At 37.4% G+C, this 15343-nt stretch overlaps 2 protein-coding genes across 6 annotated transcripts in view; one reads left to right on the top strand and one right to left on the bottom strand.

The window, feature by feature from the left end:
* The first annotated feature begins 235 nt into the window (after window positions 1-235).
* The window catches only part of GTF2E2 (general transcription factor IIE subunit 2), a 146664-nt gene continuing 131556 nt past the window's right edge, over window positions 236-15343 (top strand). For 4 of the 5 annotated variants that reach the window (XM_081129426.1, XM_081129424.1, XM_081129425.1 and 1 more), the window contains exons 1-2: window positions 243-489; window positions 3664-3836. In XM_081129426.1, the coding sequence (XP_080985552.1) occupies window positions 3668-3836 (169 nt within the window). In that variant the 5' untranslated portion in view covers window positions 243-489; window positions 3664-3667. Of the gene's footprint in view, window positions 490-3663; window positions 3837-15343 lie in introns of all 5 variants that reach the window. The other variant, XM_081129423.1, reaches the window with a different exon arrangement.
* On the bottom strand, window positions 9003-9775 carry SMIM18 (small integral membrane protein 18; the record flags this gene model as incomplete). Its single annotated transcript, XM_081129433.1, has 2 exons — window positions 9712-9775; window positions 9003-9336 (listed from the first exon to the last, which is right to left on the bottom strand). The coding sequence occupies exon 2, from the start codon at window positions 9297-9299 to the stop codon at window positions 9003-9005; it is 297 nt and encodes a 98-aa protein (XP_080985559.1). The 5' UTR covers window positions 9300-9336; window positions 9712-9775.

Raw genomic sequence — 15343 nt, 5'->3', positions numbered from 1 at the left:
GTTCAACAGGCTCCTGAGCAGATCTGGCAGGTTGACGTTTCTGCAAATGGAAGGATTTTTTCCATCTTGGCGGCTCCTACTCGCCTCGCACCTGAATCTCGCCGTCAGCCCCGCCCCAGCCCTCCTCCTGTTGCCATGGAGACCCAGAACGCTCCAGCTGGCTGATTATGCTCCCGCGGCGCCCCTAGCGGGCCACGTGACGACGCACGCGCGTTCCAGGCGGCGGGGGCACCGCGGGGGCTGCCGGGATTGGGCTTTTAGCAACCTGATCAGGAAGTGGCGTGCGGGGCTCGCCGACGAGTCTCTCCCGTCTCTCTCCGCCGCCAGCCCCTGAACCCCGGCTTTGAGGGGCAGCGCCGGGCGTGCTTTCGGGCAGGCGGGGCGCTGACTAGGAGCAGGAAGCGGCAGCCACGCGGGCGTGGGTGGCTGGCCGAGGCGGAGGCGCAGGGAGGCGGTGTCCGGTCGCGTGGGGCGGCCCTTCTCGCTCAGGTAGGGGCTGCGGCCGCCAGGAGAGGGGAGAGGGGAGAGGGGAGAGGGGAGAGGGGCGCGGGGCTCCCGCCTCGGGGTGGGGGGCGCGGGGCTCCGGCCTGTTTCTCGGGACCGCCCCTTCCCGCGGGGCGAGCGCGTTTCCACCCCAAGGGAGGCTGGGGCTGCGGTTCTCTGCGTGAAACACTTAAACAGTCACAACTTCTTGGGAGCATTGTCTCTTAGGCCGGCGGTTTATTGAGCCGACTTTTGGGGTGGAGAGGGGAAATTTTGCAGTTGGATCGCCTCGTCCTAGCCCCCAAGTTTACATTAGCAGTAGCTGAGCATGTGTGTGGAGTTTGGGGAACCACGATGTCCAACTGGCTGAAGACTGTGATTTAGATGCTCGTTCACAGACTTTTTTTTTTTTTAAGCTGCCTTTTGGAGACCTAATTTGTAATGACTCCTAAACTTTAGTTAAAATAGTTTTGTGCAAAGTCGAAAGGTATTTCTAAAACGAAACGCCGCGGTACGTTTTTCTCCCACCTCTATATTTCTGTCACTGAAGATACAAGTCTCTTGTCAGCTGGCCGGCTGTTCATAGCAGTGTTCCCCGTGCCCGTGGCACCTCCGAGGCTTAGGCAGCGACACCAGCAACAGAGGCGAGTAGAAATCGAACGATATATTGGGAAGAACGTGGAGTCAGAAGATTGTGACTTAATTTTGGCTTCTCGGTGCCCGTTCTTGACACGGGGACTGCCTGAGTTGTGGCGGTGGTATTTTTTCGTTGTAAAACGGGCAGCGTGGTGTGTCCTGTCTGCCACACACGGAAGACTACAGATACTGAGTGGTCTTCTGAAAAGGGAGGAAAAGTTAGGCTGAGCATGCGATGGGCGCCTTTCTGCTCTGCTCTGGGTGCTTTTGGACTTTATCAGTACCACACCTTTTAGAGGCCTTTACCAGCATTTCAGGTGTGGAGTAAGTAGCAAGTGAAGGCCTTTAAAACAAAGATCCTGGCCCCGGATCTGAATATCTTGACTCCTAAGTTAGGTGCTCTCTACTTCACACCTGAAATGCTGGTAAAGGCATCCAAGCTTTGAAAGGTTCTGAAAGATAAATCCTTGCCTTCAAGCAGCACACATTTGAGAACATGAAAGCATTGAGCACCTCGTTTAAAAGCGGTGAAAAAATAAAATTTGACAGTGTTTTAGAGGCTTTACCAGTGTTTCAGTGTGGAGCAGGGAGCATTAATTTAGCAGTTAGGATATTTGGGTTCTGGTTCTGGTCCAAGTTCTTCCTGCTGTTGTGATCTTAACCACAGCTCTTCACTTCAGATTTTACATATTAAAAGAGGAATAAAATGGATACCTTTTATCTCAAGAGTTGTGAGGATCAAATGCTATAAGCATTTAGGTCTTTGTAAACTGTAAAGCTTTTCACTTAAGTTTATGTTAAAATCGTGATTCAAAGCCTAGGTTAACTACCTGTTTTACAAGGTGAAAGAAACATATTTCCTGTTTTAGGCTTGTTGCCCCCACCTTATCAGTTGCGAATTCTCCTCTCTGTTCTCACACTTTCCTTCCCCCCCAAGATGGTCTCTCCCTCACCACAGTATAATATTGTTATTTCTTTTCAGATCCAACTCAAAGTAGCAATACCCAAATAACATATTTCTATACCTTCACTTAAAAAATCGCTTTCTCATTTTTTCCTTACAGTTGGGCTTGATGTAGACAGTATTTTAACTTATGATAAAATTGGATTTAGAGAGGTCTTGTGGATTGCCTAGGGTCATGTTGCTGTTAGAAGTTTAGAACTGAGGGGAGAAGATAGGTTTTTGATTTTAGGTCCTGTGCCAGTGACTCTTCCTTAACTGAGATTTTTACTTAACTGAAGTTTATTCTGGTTATTTCTTATTAGTGTTTATATTTTTAACTTTAAGCACTCTAAGTCAGATTTTATTTATTCATTGTTAAACCAGATGCTCAATGCTTTCAGGTTCAAAATGTAAGCTGCTTGAAGGCAAAAATTTATTTTCCAGAACCTTTCAAACAGTGCCTCACAAACAGGACATTTAATAAAGGCTTGTGGGACCAATAACAATGAGGCTAGAGCAATTTAAAGATGCTTTTCCATTCATTATTCATTTAACAAATATTTATTGAGCTACCCTGTGTTTTAAGGCTTTCAGATTATAAGGTAGCCTTTTTCCTCTGGGGCCTTCCTTTCCGGCTTATGAACAACTAGTTTTAACACTGCAAAAATCACTTACATAGTTAGCTTGTGTGCTTCCCAGACTCCATGGGATTCTAGGGAGTGCTCAGACAAAAGAATGTTTTAAAATACTTGTTGAATGACCTGTGGCTTCCCTGGTTGTATTGAAGTTGCTTAGAATTGAGTTTTAAAACGGGGAAAACCCGAAGAGGTCTAGTCTCACTTCTGTCCAAATTAGGAATTTTCTAACAAGTATTAATCCAGTTTATTATCACTTAATGATAGAGAGTTCACCTGTTTTAAAATATATATTTTTATTTGTAAGCAATTCTGATGGTTTCTCTTTTCCCGCAACGAGCCTAAATCAGCCTCCTAATTTCTGCTCAGTATTCTTGATGTCGTTTCTAGAGCAGTGTTGTCTAGTGGAAATACAATGTAAGCTGCAAGTGTGAGCCACACATGTAATTTAAAATTTTCTTGTAGCCATAGTTTCTAAAAAAGTTTTAAAAAATTAGGGGAAATTAATTTTAATATTTTACTTAATCCAGTATATTCAAAATATCACATCACCATATAATATGTCTAAAATATGTCATTAGTAATTTTGTACGTTCTTTTTTCTTTGTACTAAGTCTTTTACATCTGATGTATATTTTACACTTAGAGTACATCTCAACTCTAGCCCCACTCAGGTGCTCAATAGGCACATGTGGCCAGTGGCTACCATATTGGACAGTGCAGTTCTAGAGTTTTAGAGAGTAATTCTGTTTCTGTTTACTAGTGCCTAGCACAGTGCTTTGCGTGTAATAGGCACTAATTAAAGATTTTTTTGAGTGCATGAGTGAGTGAGTAAATACAAGTGCTAGACAACTAGTAACAAGATAATTTTGTTTGGGAAGGAACTCTTCTTGAGATCTATGGATTTCGCATATAGGTTTGAATGACTGGAATCTGTATTAAAGATACTTATTTTTATGTTTGCAGCATTATGGATCCAAGCCTTTTGAGAGAACGGGAGCTGTTCAAAAAACGAGCTCTTTCCACTCCTGTAGTAGAAAAACGTTCAGTATCTTCTGAGTCGTCAACATTATCATCATCGAAGAAGAAGAAAGCAAAGCTAGAACATGGAGGATCATCAGGCTCTAAACAAAATTCTGGTTAGTAAAATTGACTAGGACCATTTAGTAATGGCAAGTTCATTTTTCAGTTCAACATTCATATTGTTAGGCACTTTAAGTATAAAGGATGGCACGATGAGAGAATTTTTTGCTCTTAAGATGTTAATAGTCTTGTGTCGTAGTTAGAATTTAGGTTATTATTTTAAAAAAAATAACTTCATTGAGGTTTAATTTCCATACCATGCAGTTCACTCTTTTTTTAGATGTACAATTAAAAGATTTTTAGTAAACTTACAGAATTGTGCAACTATTAGCACAATCCAAACTTAGAACATTTCCATCACTCCCAAAAGATCCCTTGTGCCCATTTGCAGTTGCTCCTTATTTTCACTCCAGTCCCAGATAATCAATAATCTACTTTCTGTCTTTGTGTATTTGCCTTTTTCTGGACATTTTATATAAGCAGAATTGGACAATATGTGGTCTTTAGTGTGTGACTTCTCTTTACTTAACATCTGTTAGGTGATCATGTTCTTGTTCTTTAGTCTAATAACAACATATTACATTAATTGATTTTTAGATGTTAAACCCACCTTGAATTCTTGGAATAAATCTTCCTTGGTCATGGTATATAATCTTTTTTACTTGTTGTGGGATTCAGTTTGTTGTGTTTTGTCCAGGATTCTATCCATGTTGTAGCATGTATCAGTACTTCATTCCATTTTATTGCTGAAGAGTATTGCATTGTATGGATATACCACACAATTTGTTTATCCATTCACCATTTAATACACATTTGTATTCCTTCTACTTTTTGGCTGTTATGAATAATGCTGCTATGTATATTCATGTATGTCTTTGTGTGGACATCTTTTTTCCACCGCCTTGTGAAGAGACCTAAGAGTAGAATTTCTGGCTCATGTGGTAACTTTATGTTTAAGTTTTTAACAAAGTACCAAAGAGGAGGTGCCATTTTACATTCTCACCATCAATGCATGAGGGTTCCGGTTTTTTCTTATTCTTGCCAAGTCTTGTTATTCCTATCTTTCTTATCATAGCCATTCTAGTGGATGTAAAGTGGTATTTTGTTTTTAATATGTAATTCTCTAATGATTAATGATGTTGGATGTCATTTCATGTGCTTATTTGACCATTCATGTGTCGTCTTTGGTGAAATGTCTGTTCACATTTTTTGCCCACTGGAAAAATATTGGGTTGTCTTCTTACTGTTGATTTATAAGAGTTCTTTATGTATTCTGGATACAATTTCTTGATCCAGTGTCACTTGTGCTCTTGGTGTCATATCTCAGAAATCTTTGTCTAACCTAAGGTCATGAAAATTTACTATGTTTTCTTCTAAGAGTTTTATAATTTTAACTTTTACATTAGGTTTATGATATGTTTGAGTTGATTTTTTGGTTTAACATAAGGGTATAAATTCATCTTTTTGCCTGTTGTCTCTGTATCATTTCTTGAAACCACTATCTTCCCCTTTGACTTGCATTGATTGCACCTGTGTTATCACTTGACTATAAATGAGTTTATATACTTCTGGTATCACAATGTGGTTCTGTTGCATCATATGTCTATCCTGTGACAGTAGCATACTCTCTTGGTAACTTTAGCATTGTAGTAAAGTTTTGAAAGTTTAAGTCCTTCAATTTTGTTCTTTTTCAAAATTGTTTTATTTTTTTCTGGATCCTTTGCATTTACATATAAATTTTAGGATCTGCTCATCAATTCACATCTGTAAAAAGGGCCAGGCCTGGCCGGGCATGGCTCAGCGGCTGAGCATTGACCTAGGATCCATGGGATCAGGGTTCGATTCCCGGTCAGGGCACATGCCCGGGTTTCGGGCTCAATCAATGACTCTCTCATCATTGATGTTTCTATCTCTCTCTCTCCCTATCCTTTCCTCTCTCTGAAATCAATAAAGGTATATTTAAAAAAAAAAAAAAAGCCAGAGCTGGATTTTGATAGGGATTGCATTGAATCTATACATCAGTTTGGGGAGTATTGCTATCTTAGCATTATTAAGTTTTCTAGTCTATGAACGTGGATATCTTTTCATTTATTTAGGTTTTTAATGTACGGATTTTACATTTATTTTCTTAAATTTATTTCTAAGTACTTTATTTTTGGTACTGTTGTGAATAAGATTGTTTCCTTAGTTGTTTTTTGAAACGTTCATTGCTGGTATGTGGAAGTGCAGTTCCTTTTTGTACATTGATCCTGTATTCTTCAACTTTGCTGAACTCGTTTATTCTAGTTTCTGTGTGGATTCCTTAGCATTTTCTACATACAACATTATGTCATCAGTGAATAAGAACAGTTTTATTTCGTTCTTTCCAATATGAATGCCGTTTATATTTTTTCCTGTCTGTCTGGACTGGCTAGTATGATGTTGAATAGAAGTAGTGAGAGTGGACATCTTCGCCTTGTTTCTGATCTTAGGGGGAAAATATTCAATCTTTCACCATTATTTATGTATGATGTTGGCTAATCTTTTTATCAAAGTAGGCCTATCATTCTTATTAGCACATACATTAGGATTGATCATCTTTTATTCCAATGAAACTTACTTATAGGAAACAAAATTATAAGAACTGTTTTAAACATTAGCAGAGACCCACTCTTAGATATAGTCTCTGCTACAAAATCTCAGTGGCTTAAAACAGCAAACATTTGTTTCTCTCTTTCATACCACATGTTTATCATGTGTTGGCAGGGGTCTTAGCTTATTACAGTCACTCAAGGACCCAGGCTGGGAGAGTAGCGATATTCCAAATGCTGGTTGTAGTGTTAGAGGTAAAGAGAACTCTGGAAGATCTTGTCTGGCAGTTAAGTGCTCTGTCCTGGAGGTGACACATATCACTTCCTCATTGGCTACAAGGCTGTATGTACCAAGCCACAAGGGGTTCCATGTGCTCAGAAAGAGGAGAGCTATATATCCATTGGGTGTAAATACTAAAGACTACCATATGACTCTAGTTTGGTTCACTATTTTTAGATTGCCCTGTTAGCTACTTACCAGGGCTCCTGGTTTAGCTTCCTTACTGTCCATTCCCTGTACAGCAGTCAGTGATTTTTCTATTCATAAATCTGATGGCGTCACTGCTTTTCAGATAAAGCCCATCTCTTCCCTGTAGCTTACATGCTTTACATGATCTAGCCTGCTCTTACTCTTATGCCCCTATCTACCTGTCTCCTTATACTATCTCCTAGTGATACTGACTTGTAGTGCCTCTAACATGCTTTACTCTCTTGGCTCTTGCCAATATTATTTCCTCTTCCTGGAACATTCTTTCTTACCTCCTTCCCTCTTTCCTTTGGCTAACTCCTGTTCAGCTTAAAAGTCATACTATTCCCACTTTGAATTTGAATTCAGTGCTTAGCCTTTGAATTCTCTTAGCACTCACCATTTCTGACAAAGCTACTGTGCCATTGTAATTGCATTGATTACTTGTTAGCTATTGTAACCTAATCCCTCACACATAGAAGCACTCAAAATTTGTTGAATGGCTAAATAAATTACAGGGTAAGGTAGGGAGAAGTTGATAGTGTACATTATCAAATAATGTAGTTACTAAAGAACCTGTGTGCTTTCTATCAATGGCAAGGACCCCAGAGTTTACGTTTATGAAAATGTGGTTTTAATAGTGCTCAGAATAGTTCGTGGTTACCAAAGTATTTTGAATACCTAGGTTTCACAAGTCCTTTGAAAACTAGTTATGTTACTTGTGTTTGTTTCTAATGTTAGAAAGTATATTAAAAATATTTTGTGGAAAAGCTATTTCAAACTGGCAGTTAGGGTTCTCTAAACTGAAAATGACATATTGATTTTTCACTTCACATATCAAATTTTTTCTATTTTGTCATAATTTTCAGTAGCTTCTTCATCTGTTAAGTTAATGTGCCACATTAAAAGCTGTTATTTCCAATTTTTTGTTATTTTTAGTAATGCTGTTACAAATATCTTTGTATCTTGAACTTTTCTTCTTTTGAACTAATTTCTCAATAAATTTTCAGGAGCAGCATTTCTGCCTAAGGGCAGTTGTAGTGTAGTTGTTAAGAGCATGCTTTGGTTTGCTCATGCTCATGTGTGGTAGCGAAATAGTATTAGGGTTATAAAATATAATATCTGTACAGCCCTTGGAATTCCAAGAAATAAAACTGCCATATTTCTTAACAGGTGTTAAGTGGTCCTGTCTTTTGACTTTTTTTTTTTTTTTTTTTTTTTTAGTCTTTTCTACATTGTGTATCTTAGCCCTTGAGAGAGAGAATACGAGAAGCAAACTGAAAGCACAAGCTCAAAAAATGCAGTTTAGGGGTGTACTAGTAAGCTTTAGTTTGAAAATAGCCTGGGCTTTCTTAGACCTTGTATTTTGACAGTTAGTCCATTTTATAAAAATTTTATGCAAGTATACTTGTGACATTTCTGAGCATTTGAGACTTTTGTCACAGTAATCCTACATAAAACTTAAGTCTTTCAAAATATGTAAGTTGTTTTCAATAAACTAGAAAATGCTTTTTAATAAGTAGGGACTTGAATATAAGTGGAAGTATTTTACTTTGGATTTATAGAAGCATTTTAAATAGTATTTTTATTACAAAATACACGTAGATGTAGTACTCTTATTTTTTTATTATTGTTGATTTTTAGAGAGAGGAAGGTTTGAGGGAGAGAGAAACATCATGAGAGAGAAAATCGGTTGCCTCCCCTTTGTACCCCAATCAGAGATCGAGCCCGCAACCCTGGCATGTGCCCTGACCAGGAATCAAACCCACGATCACCCTTTGGTACACGGGATGATGCTCCAACTGCTCCACCATCCAGTGCATAGTACTCTATTTTTTAGTCCCTGTGATTTGTTTAGGTATATGTTATTTTGGCATCATTAGCCTTGCTTATGCTTTCCAGTTTACATTTTGCTATTTCATATTGAATTCTAGGAATCTTTTATCTAGTTTTTTAAGTGTCATTTTAAAGAGATTGGGAGATTATTTACATTTATGAAGTTTTACTGTATGTTTAATGAAAGACACACACAAAGAAGTACGTATTTAACTTGTCTTTCCCTTCTAATAGAAATCTTTTAATCATTCAAAGTCAGTCAGTTTTGTAACAATTGGCCTCAGAAATTTTTTCCCCCCCTCAGAAGTTAAAGGTTGTTTTCATAGATTTTGTTCAACTTATATAGAGTGCTAGACCACTTCAGTTTCACGTTTTCTGATGTTGTCCATCATACTTCTAAGAGGGTTAGGTTCACTTTTCAAGTCTTTCACAGTTTTGTTCTTTACACAGCAGCAGCAGTCAAGCACTTCATAAAGGAAAGCCAGCACCACTAAAGATACCACTGTAAATATAAACAAAAGCAGAATGACAAAGCAGGCAGTGTTCCAGTTATCATGGAAAGGGTAAATTTTTTGAACTTGAAAACCAAGGTACTGATAAACAGAGGTAGTGGTTTCATTCCAGAGGCTGGAGCTCAGGGAGGCCATTCTTAGAGATTCCACTTCTTGTATTGCTCTTTTGAATCTATAAAAAGGTAGAAAACGAATATATGTAACCAAACTCTACAGATTTGTCAGTTCAAATCTCAGTGCTAAGACTTGTTACTAAATTTATGTAGGCAAGCGTATCTTTCTTATTTTCTGCCAGAATTAATGGTATTAATTTTTTCTATATCTATGCCAATGTATTGTAAACCATACTATATATTTTTGTGTATATTATTTATTAGACAAATATGTATGTTTAAGATTCACAGAAATTAACTGCTAATGGAAGAGAAAAAAGGCAGCTAAATTGGTTTAAAGTTTGACTAAAGCAGTGGTCAGTGACGTATTATCTACAAGAAATCTTTGCATTTTAAGGTCATATTCTTCAAAATGTGCTTGTGGATCCTCTCACCTTTTCAGTTCAGTGTATTTTCGGCTCCTATTTCCACTCCTTTAAAGTTTGAGGACAAGGACCTGAAACAGGGAATAGTGAGTGGCTGAGTGAGAAATAGTAGAGAAAGAAAAGTCAAATTAAGTTGCCTATGAAGAGACCAGAATCTTAAGATGTTTTTGTTGTGTATATGATAGTCTAAATGTTTCATATGCCTAAATGACCTATAGATGTGAATATTTTTTAAAAACAGTCAAATTCAGTGCACCAAAGGTATCATTTATTAAATTATTATTCTATTTCACAAAATTGGCCAGTAAGTTAAAGTTTCAGTATTCTTGTATCAACTTTTGCTCTTGTTGACCTGATACTTGTTAGGCCTTAAATGGTAGTGTAAGGATTAAAGATTTGAGTATTTAAAAAAATGAATTTTTACTATCTTGATCTTCCAAAATTATCTTCTTATGCTTATTTTTAAAAATTAGAAAAAATACCTATATACTAAGAAAATTCTGGAAATGAGAGAAAAATATATTCCACTTCTTTAATTCAGTGATTGTCTGTTTGTATGCTTTTAAAAAATTTATTTTCTTAATCCTCACCTGAGGATATTTTTTCCATTGCTTTTCAGAGAGAGTGAAAGGGGGTGGAGGAGAGAAACATCGATATGATAGAGACACATTGATTAATTGCCTTCACTCATCTCGACTGGGGTCAGGGATCAAGCCTGCAACTGAGATATATGCCCTTGGCTGGAATCGAACCCAGGACCCTTCAGTCTGAGGACTGATGCTCTAACCGCTGATCCAAACTGGCCAAGACCATTTGTATGCTTTTTTTAATGAAAGAAATGACTTTTTTTGGCATGCTTTCCTCCCCTACATAGTTGTAAATAGAATTTCATTTATTTTTATAAACAAATGTTTATTGATTACCTACTGTGTACCCAATACTTTTTTAAATGCTAGAGATAACTTGTGTGTGAGATTGTTTCATTTAAAGAAGACTTCAAGGTAGTGCAGAAGTATAAAAATATAATGAAAACCCCCATGTGCTCATAATACAGCCTCATTTATCAACTCTTGGCCAGTCTATAGCTCTACCCAATGCTGCATTATTTTGAAGCAAATCCCAGACATCATAGTCCTTCTTCTAGAAATATTCAGTATATCTTAAAAGGTGAGGACTCTGTTTTTAAATATAACCATAATATTATTTTCACATCAAAAAGATTAAAAAGTGATTTAAAACCAACAAAGCCATAACAGTGTAATTCCTTTAGATTTCTTTGTTTCGTTATAGATATAATTTTAAAGCTCCGGGGTTGATAAATTGATATTTTCTAAGGTTTTTGTTTTCTTTCTTAAATGAGATTTGCTTAGCAAATCTTTTCATCTCTCTAGACAGAGTTGGTTCCTTTCTTCTTTCGTGTGTTTTGAAGGTTAAGTTGATGATCTGAGGCCAAAAGTAAAGGCTTCAATTCATTTTTTTCTTTTTGGATTTAAGAATTCTTCAGTTTTATGGTGCTTGGTGACCCTTCATATTGAAATGAGGGATAATGGGATAATGGACAGTAAATGAATCAATTGCTTCTATTAGTCCTGGGACATACAGAAATATATTGTCTGTACGACAGTATGTGTTCTATTACATTACATTATTTTCTTTTTTTAAAAAAACATATCTTTATTGACTTCAGAGAGAGGAAAGGAGAGGGAGAGAGATAGAAACATCAATGATGAGAGAGTCATTGATCAAGCCCACAACCTGGGCATGCGCCCTGACTGGGAATCGAATCCCGATCACCTGGATCCTAGGTTGACGCTCAGCCACGTCCGGCCAGGCAACATTACATTATTTTCAAACTATTTCTGGAGAGCCAGCCTTTCAAAGTTACCCTCTTTTATATCCTTTGAATTTTTCTCTTCTGAGCATGTTCTTTTTTTTAGAAAAGCAAGCAAGAATTTATTGTCTGCAGCAAAAACACACTTAGGGCAGCGAAACAAACAAGGGCATAGAAGAAGCAAGGGAGAGCCCAGGCGGGGCTCCCTTAGCTCACTGGGAAGTCAGAGAAAAGGGGCCTTGGAGACAGGTTTAGGGGGTTAGCCCTGGATGAGCTGCTGCCCTGGTTGCAAGTTTTGTGGGGTTCCTTGGAGTTTCGAAGATGCATGCCCCTGGGGGAAGGAGAAGGGGATGGCACCAGTATGCTCCCTGGAGGAAGAGCGCCCCTAGCAGGGCTGCTGATATGTTGCACATCTCCAAGGAGCACCATTCATATTGTATTGTGGAGTGCCAGTCACATTAAGTTATGCAGTGTGGATTTTCTGATAGGCTACCCCTCTAACTTCTGCATTGTTTCTGCCTCTGATTCTAATCATCATGCACACAAATAGTAAAGTAATCCATAGAAACAGACTCAAATGGAGACAAAAGTGAAGTCCTTTTTACCCAGCCTTCCTAATAGTATCGTGTGTACACACACATACCCCTAAAAAAAAGTTCAGCTTTGGAACTCCTTTAAGATTTTTAGCACTACTAAAGTGCAGATATTCCTGGGAGGGGTAACACACATTGTTACAGTTATTTTTACTTCAGTGTAAATGAGTTTCAGGCCCTTTTTGAAAAGCAGAGCTAATAGAGGAGAGGGAGAGGAAGAAGAGTAGGACCTTGGGGAAATGGGACAGTGCCGCTTATCTGGGTAGGTCTGTTTAATACTTTTATTTGGGCTAAACTAGGACCTCTCTAGCACTGACGAAAATATTCCTTAGACTTTCAGTTAAGGCCTTTCTGGTTAATTTCTTTTTAAAATCTGTGATTTTCTTTTTAAGGGTTTCTCTTCTAAATCGAGCATTAGAAGTGACTGCAGGGGAAACAGTGATAGGGAGGAAGAGGAGAGTAGAGTGAAGCAACTCCGACATTATGCCCTTCAAATTAGTTTAATCCACCTTAGTAACTTTATGTTAATTTAAAGTGTTACTATACTATTGACTTCAGAAACACCGTAGCAATTTTAAATAAAAATTAAAAGCTTAACCCAGAATCCTATCTAGCATATCAAGCTTTTAACTTTTTCCCCTTTCTCCCAGAAATTGGCTATATAAATCATACCTGGTTGAAAGTATACTGAAGTTATTACAAATGATTAGAAAGTTGGTTTAAGGAGCTTCATATTCTGTTTATTTTTGAGGTATAAGTGAATGGCTTAAAATTTTTTTCATGCCTCCTCCTAAGAAAGGGGTAGAGTGGAAGGGGAGGGGAGAAGGTAGGGGTAGGCAGACAGACACACAACTAAATTTAATTATTTGATGTTAACTTGTATCCATCAGTGAACTTCTGGTTAAAATTAATATAGAATATTCACACAATTGAATATTATACATGAATGAGGTAGTTGTATGGTGATAGGATATGTTAAGTGAAAAGAGCAAGATGCAGGACAGTATGTATAGGAAAGGGGAAAATAATATATATTTTTATTTGCATGTATCTATGCAAAAATCTTGAATATACAAAAAATTAATAACAGTGATGACTTGTGGTGGTAGATGGAGAGTAGATTTGAGGGACAGGGATGTGAGACTTCTCAAGATATACCTTGTTACATTCTTTTAATTTTTGAACCGTTTGAATATATTACTTAAAACCCAAACACATATATTTTAAAAGTATTCCTTGCCTTTGGGTTTTAAAAGCCTATGGTGTTAGCCCAGCCAGGCATGGCTCAGCAGTTGAGCATCGACCTAGGATCCAGGAGATCGAAGATCGATTCCTGGTCAGGGCACATGCCCAGGTTGCGGGCTTGATCCCCAGTCGGGAGTGCAGGAGGCAGCTGATCAATGACTCATCATTGATGTTTCTATCTCTTTCTTCCTCTCCCATCCTTTCTCTGAAATCAATAAAGAATATATTTAAAAAAAAAAGTCTATTGTGTTATATATGATACATTTATTGACTTTTCTGGATTCTAAAAAATTAAAATTAGGATTATCAAACACTGTCATTTTGATTAGACTGCATACTTTATCCACACACAAATATGCTTATCATAATGTTGCAGTAATGACAGTGGAGAACAGGGCATTTGTAAGCTTTGTTAGAAGCATGTAAGTGGTTTAACAATATATACCTGTCAGGTTTATGTTATAAATGATGATAGCATGCTTCCTGTGACTGCATTGTTAACTGATGACGGACTCAAAACACTCAGCTGTCTAGTTGCTTCTGGGCATAGCTGAAAATAGTAAACCCTTATAATATGGAATCATTTTTTACCTTACATTAGTGTGATTTATTTTTTTCAATGTACAGTAGAGCTCTGGTAATTTTTTGTTCTAAATTTAGGGTAAAACTCTAAAATTTACTTGGGTGGATTAGACATAACTAGACACGGACAAAGATATTACTATTAGAAATTTTTTTGTATTCTGAGAAAAAAATATATATATATATTTTAATCCTCACCTGAGGATATTTTTTTCATTGCTTTTCAGATAGAGTGGAAGAGGGAGAGAGAGAGCAGACATTGATGTGAGAGAGACACATCGATTGGTTGCCTCCTGCAACCGAGGTGCGTGTCCTTGGCCAGAATCAAACCCGGGACCCTTCAGCCCACTGGCTAACGCTCTAACTACTGAGCAAAACTGCCTAGGGCTCTGAGACTATTTTTTTTTAAAACTAAAATGTAAATTTATATCAAACAAATGCTATAAACATGCCTTTTGAAAAGTAAGAGAAAATGATAAAAAGAAGCCAACCCAAAAACAACTAAAACAGTTGGTACTATTTTGCATGCCCCATGATCCCTTTAAACTTTTATTATAGGAATGGTAAATGTTAGGGTAAATATCATATTTTTTTAGTTTGTTATTTTTGAAATACTCCACCTATTTTTCCTCCCATTTTTCAAAAGTGCCTAGTAAAATATTTATGGGGCTAAGACTTGGAACTGTTTTGGAACCTTGACTTGCCAGATGAGAATAAAATTCCACTTTTGCTGTATTTATGGTAAAAGCCCTTGAATTGACTTTTTTAGTGCCTTTAAGCATATCACTTTGAAATATGATCAATTAATCATAATGGTCTTTAAATATAGAGCTGCTCGGCCCTAGAACTCTCTGAGATAGGCCATGCCTCTAGTCTGTTCAGTGAAACAGCTCTGACCTCCATCTGTGCTAACTATAGATGCATTACCAGTAAGATATATAGGCTTGTATGGTTTTAAAACAATGTAGGTGGTAGGGGTTTTGGTTTACAATTTACCTGAAATTTGAGTCACAAGTTAACTCTTTTATTTGGCAAAGTTGTTTTCATTTTATCTGAGACTCTTTTGGGGCACCCATACTTTGTATGGCAAACAGGAATGTTTTCTAGGTAACTAATCCCATTGTGCTGAACCTGCGGAGATCTAGTATCTTCTTACAGCAACCTTTGGTCTTTGTAAGGGACACTTTACTCATATTCACTGTATGCTAGCTGAGAGATAAAAGAAATAAAAATTATGAAAAAAAGTCCTATAAAATTTAAATAGATTTACCAGCATAGTAAAAGTACATAAGTTGGATCTTTAGGTCATCATTTACAGGTAATATCTTTGAACTCTAGCATCTACTAAATAGTGATATTTTCATGCTTAACTATTATAAAATTAGAAATT

Source organism: Miniopterus schreibersii, assembly GCF_964146895.1.
Source record: "Miniopterus schreibersii genome assembly, chromosome: 2".
Classification (NCBI taxonomy): domain Eukaryota; kingdom Metazoa; phylum Chordata; class Mammalia; order Chiroptera; family Miniopteridae; genus Miniopterus; species Miniopterus schreibersii.
Note: the sequence above shows the minus strand (reverse complement) of the source record. Positions and strands in the feature narration are given on the sequence as shown.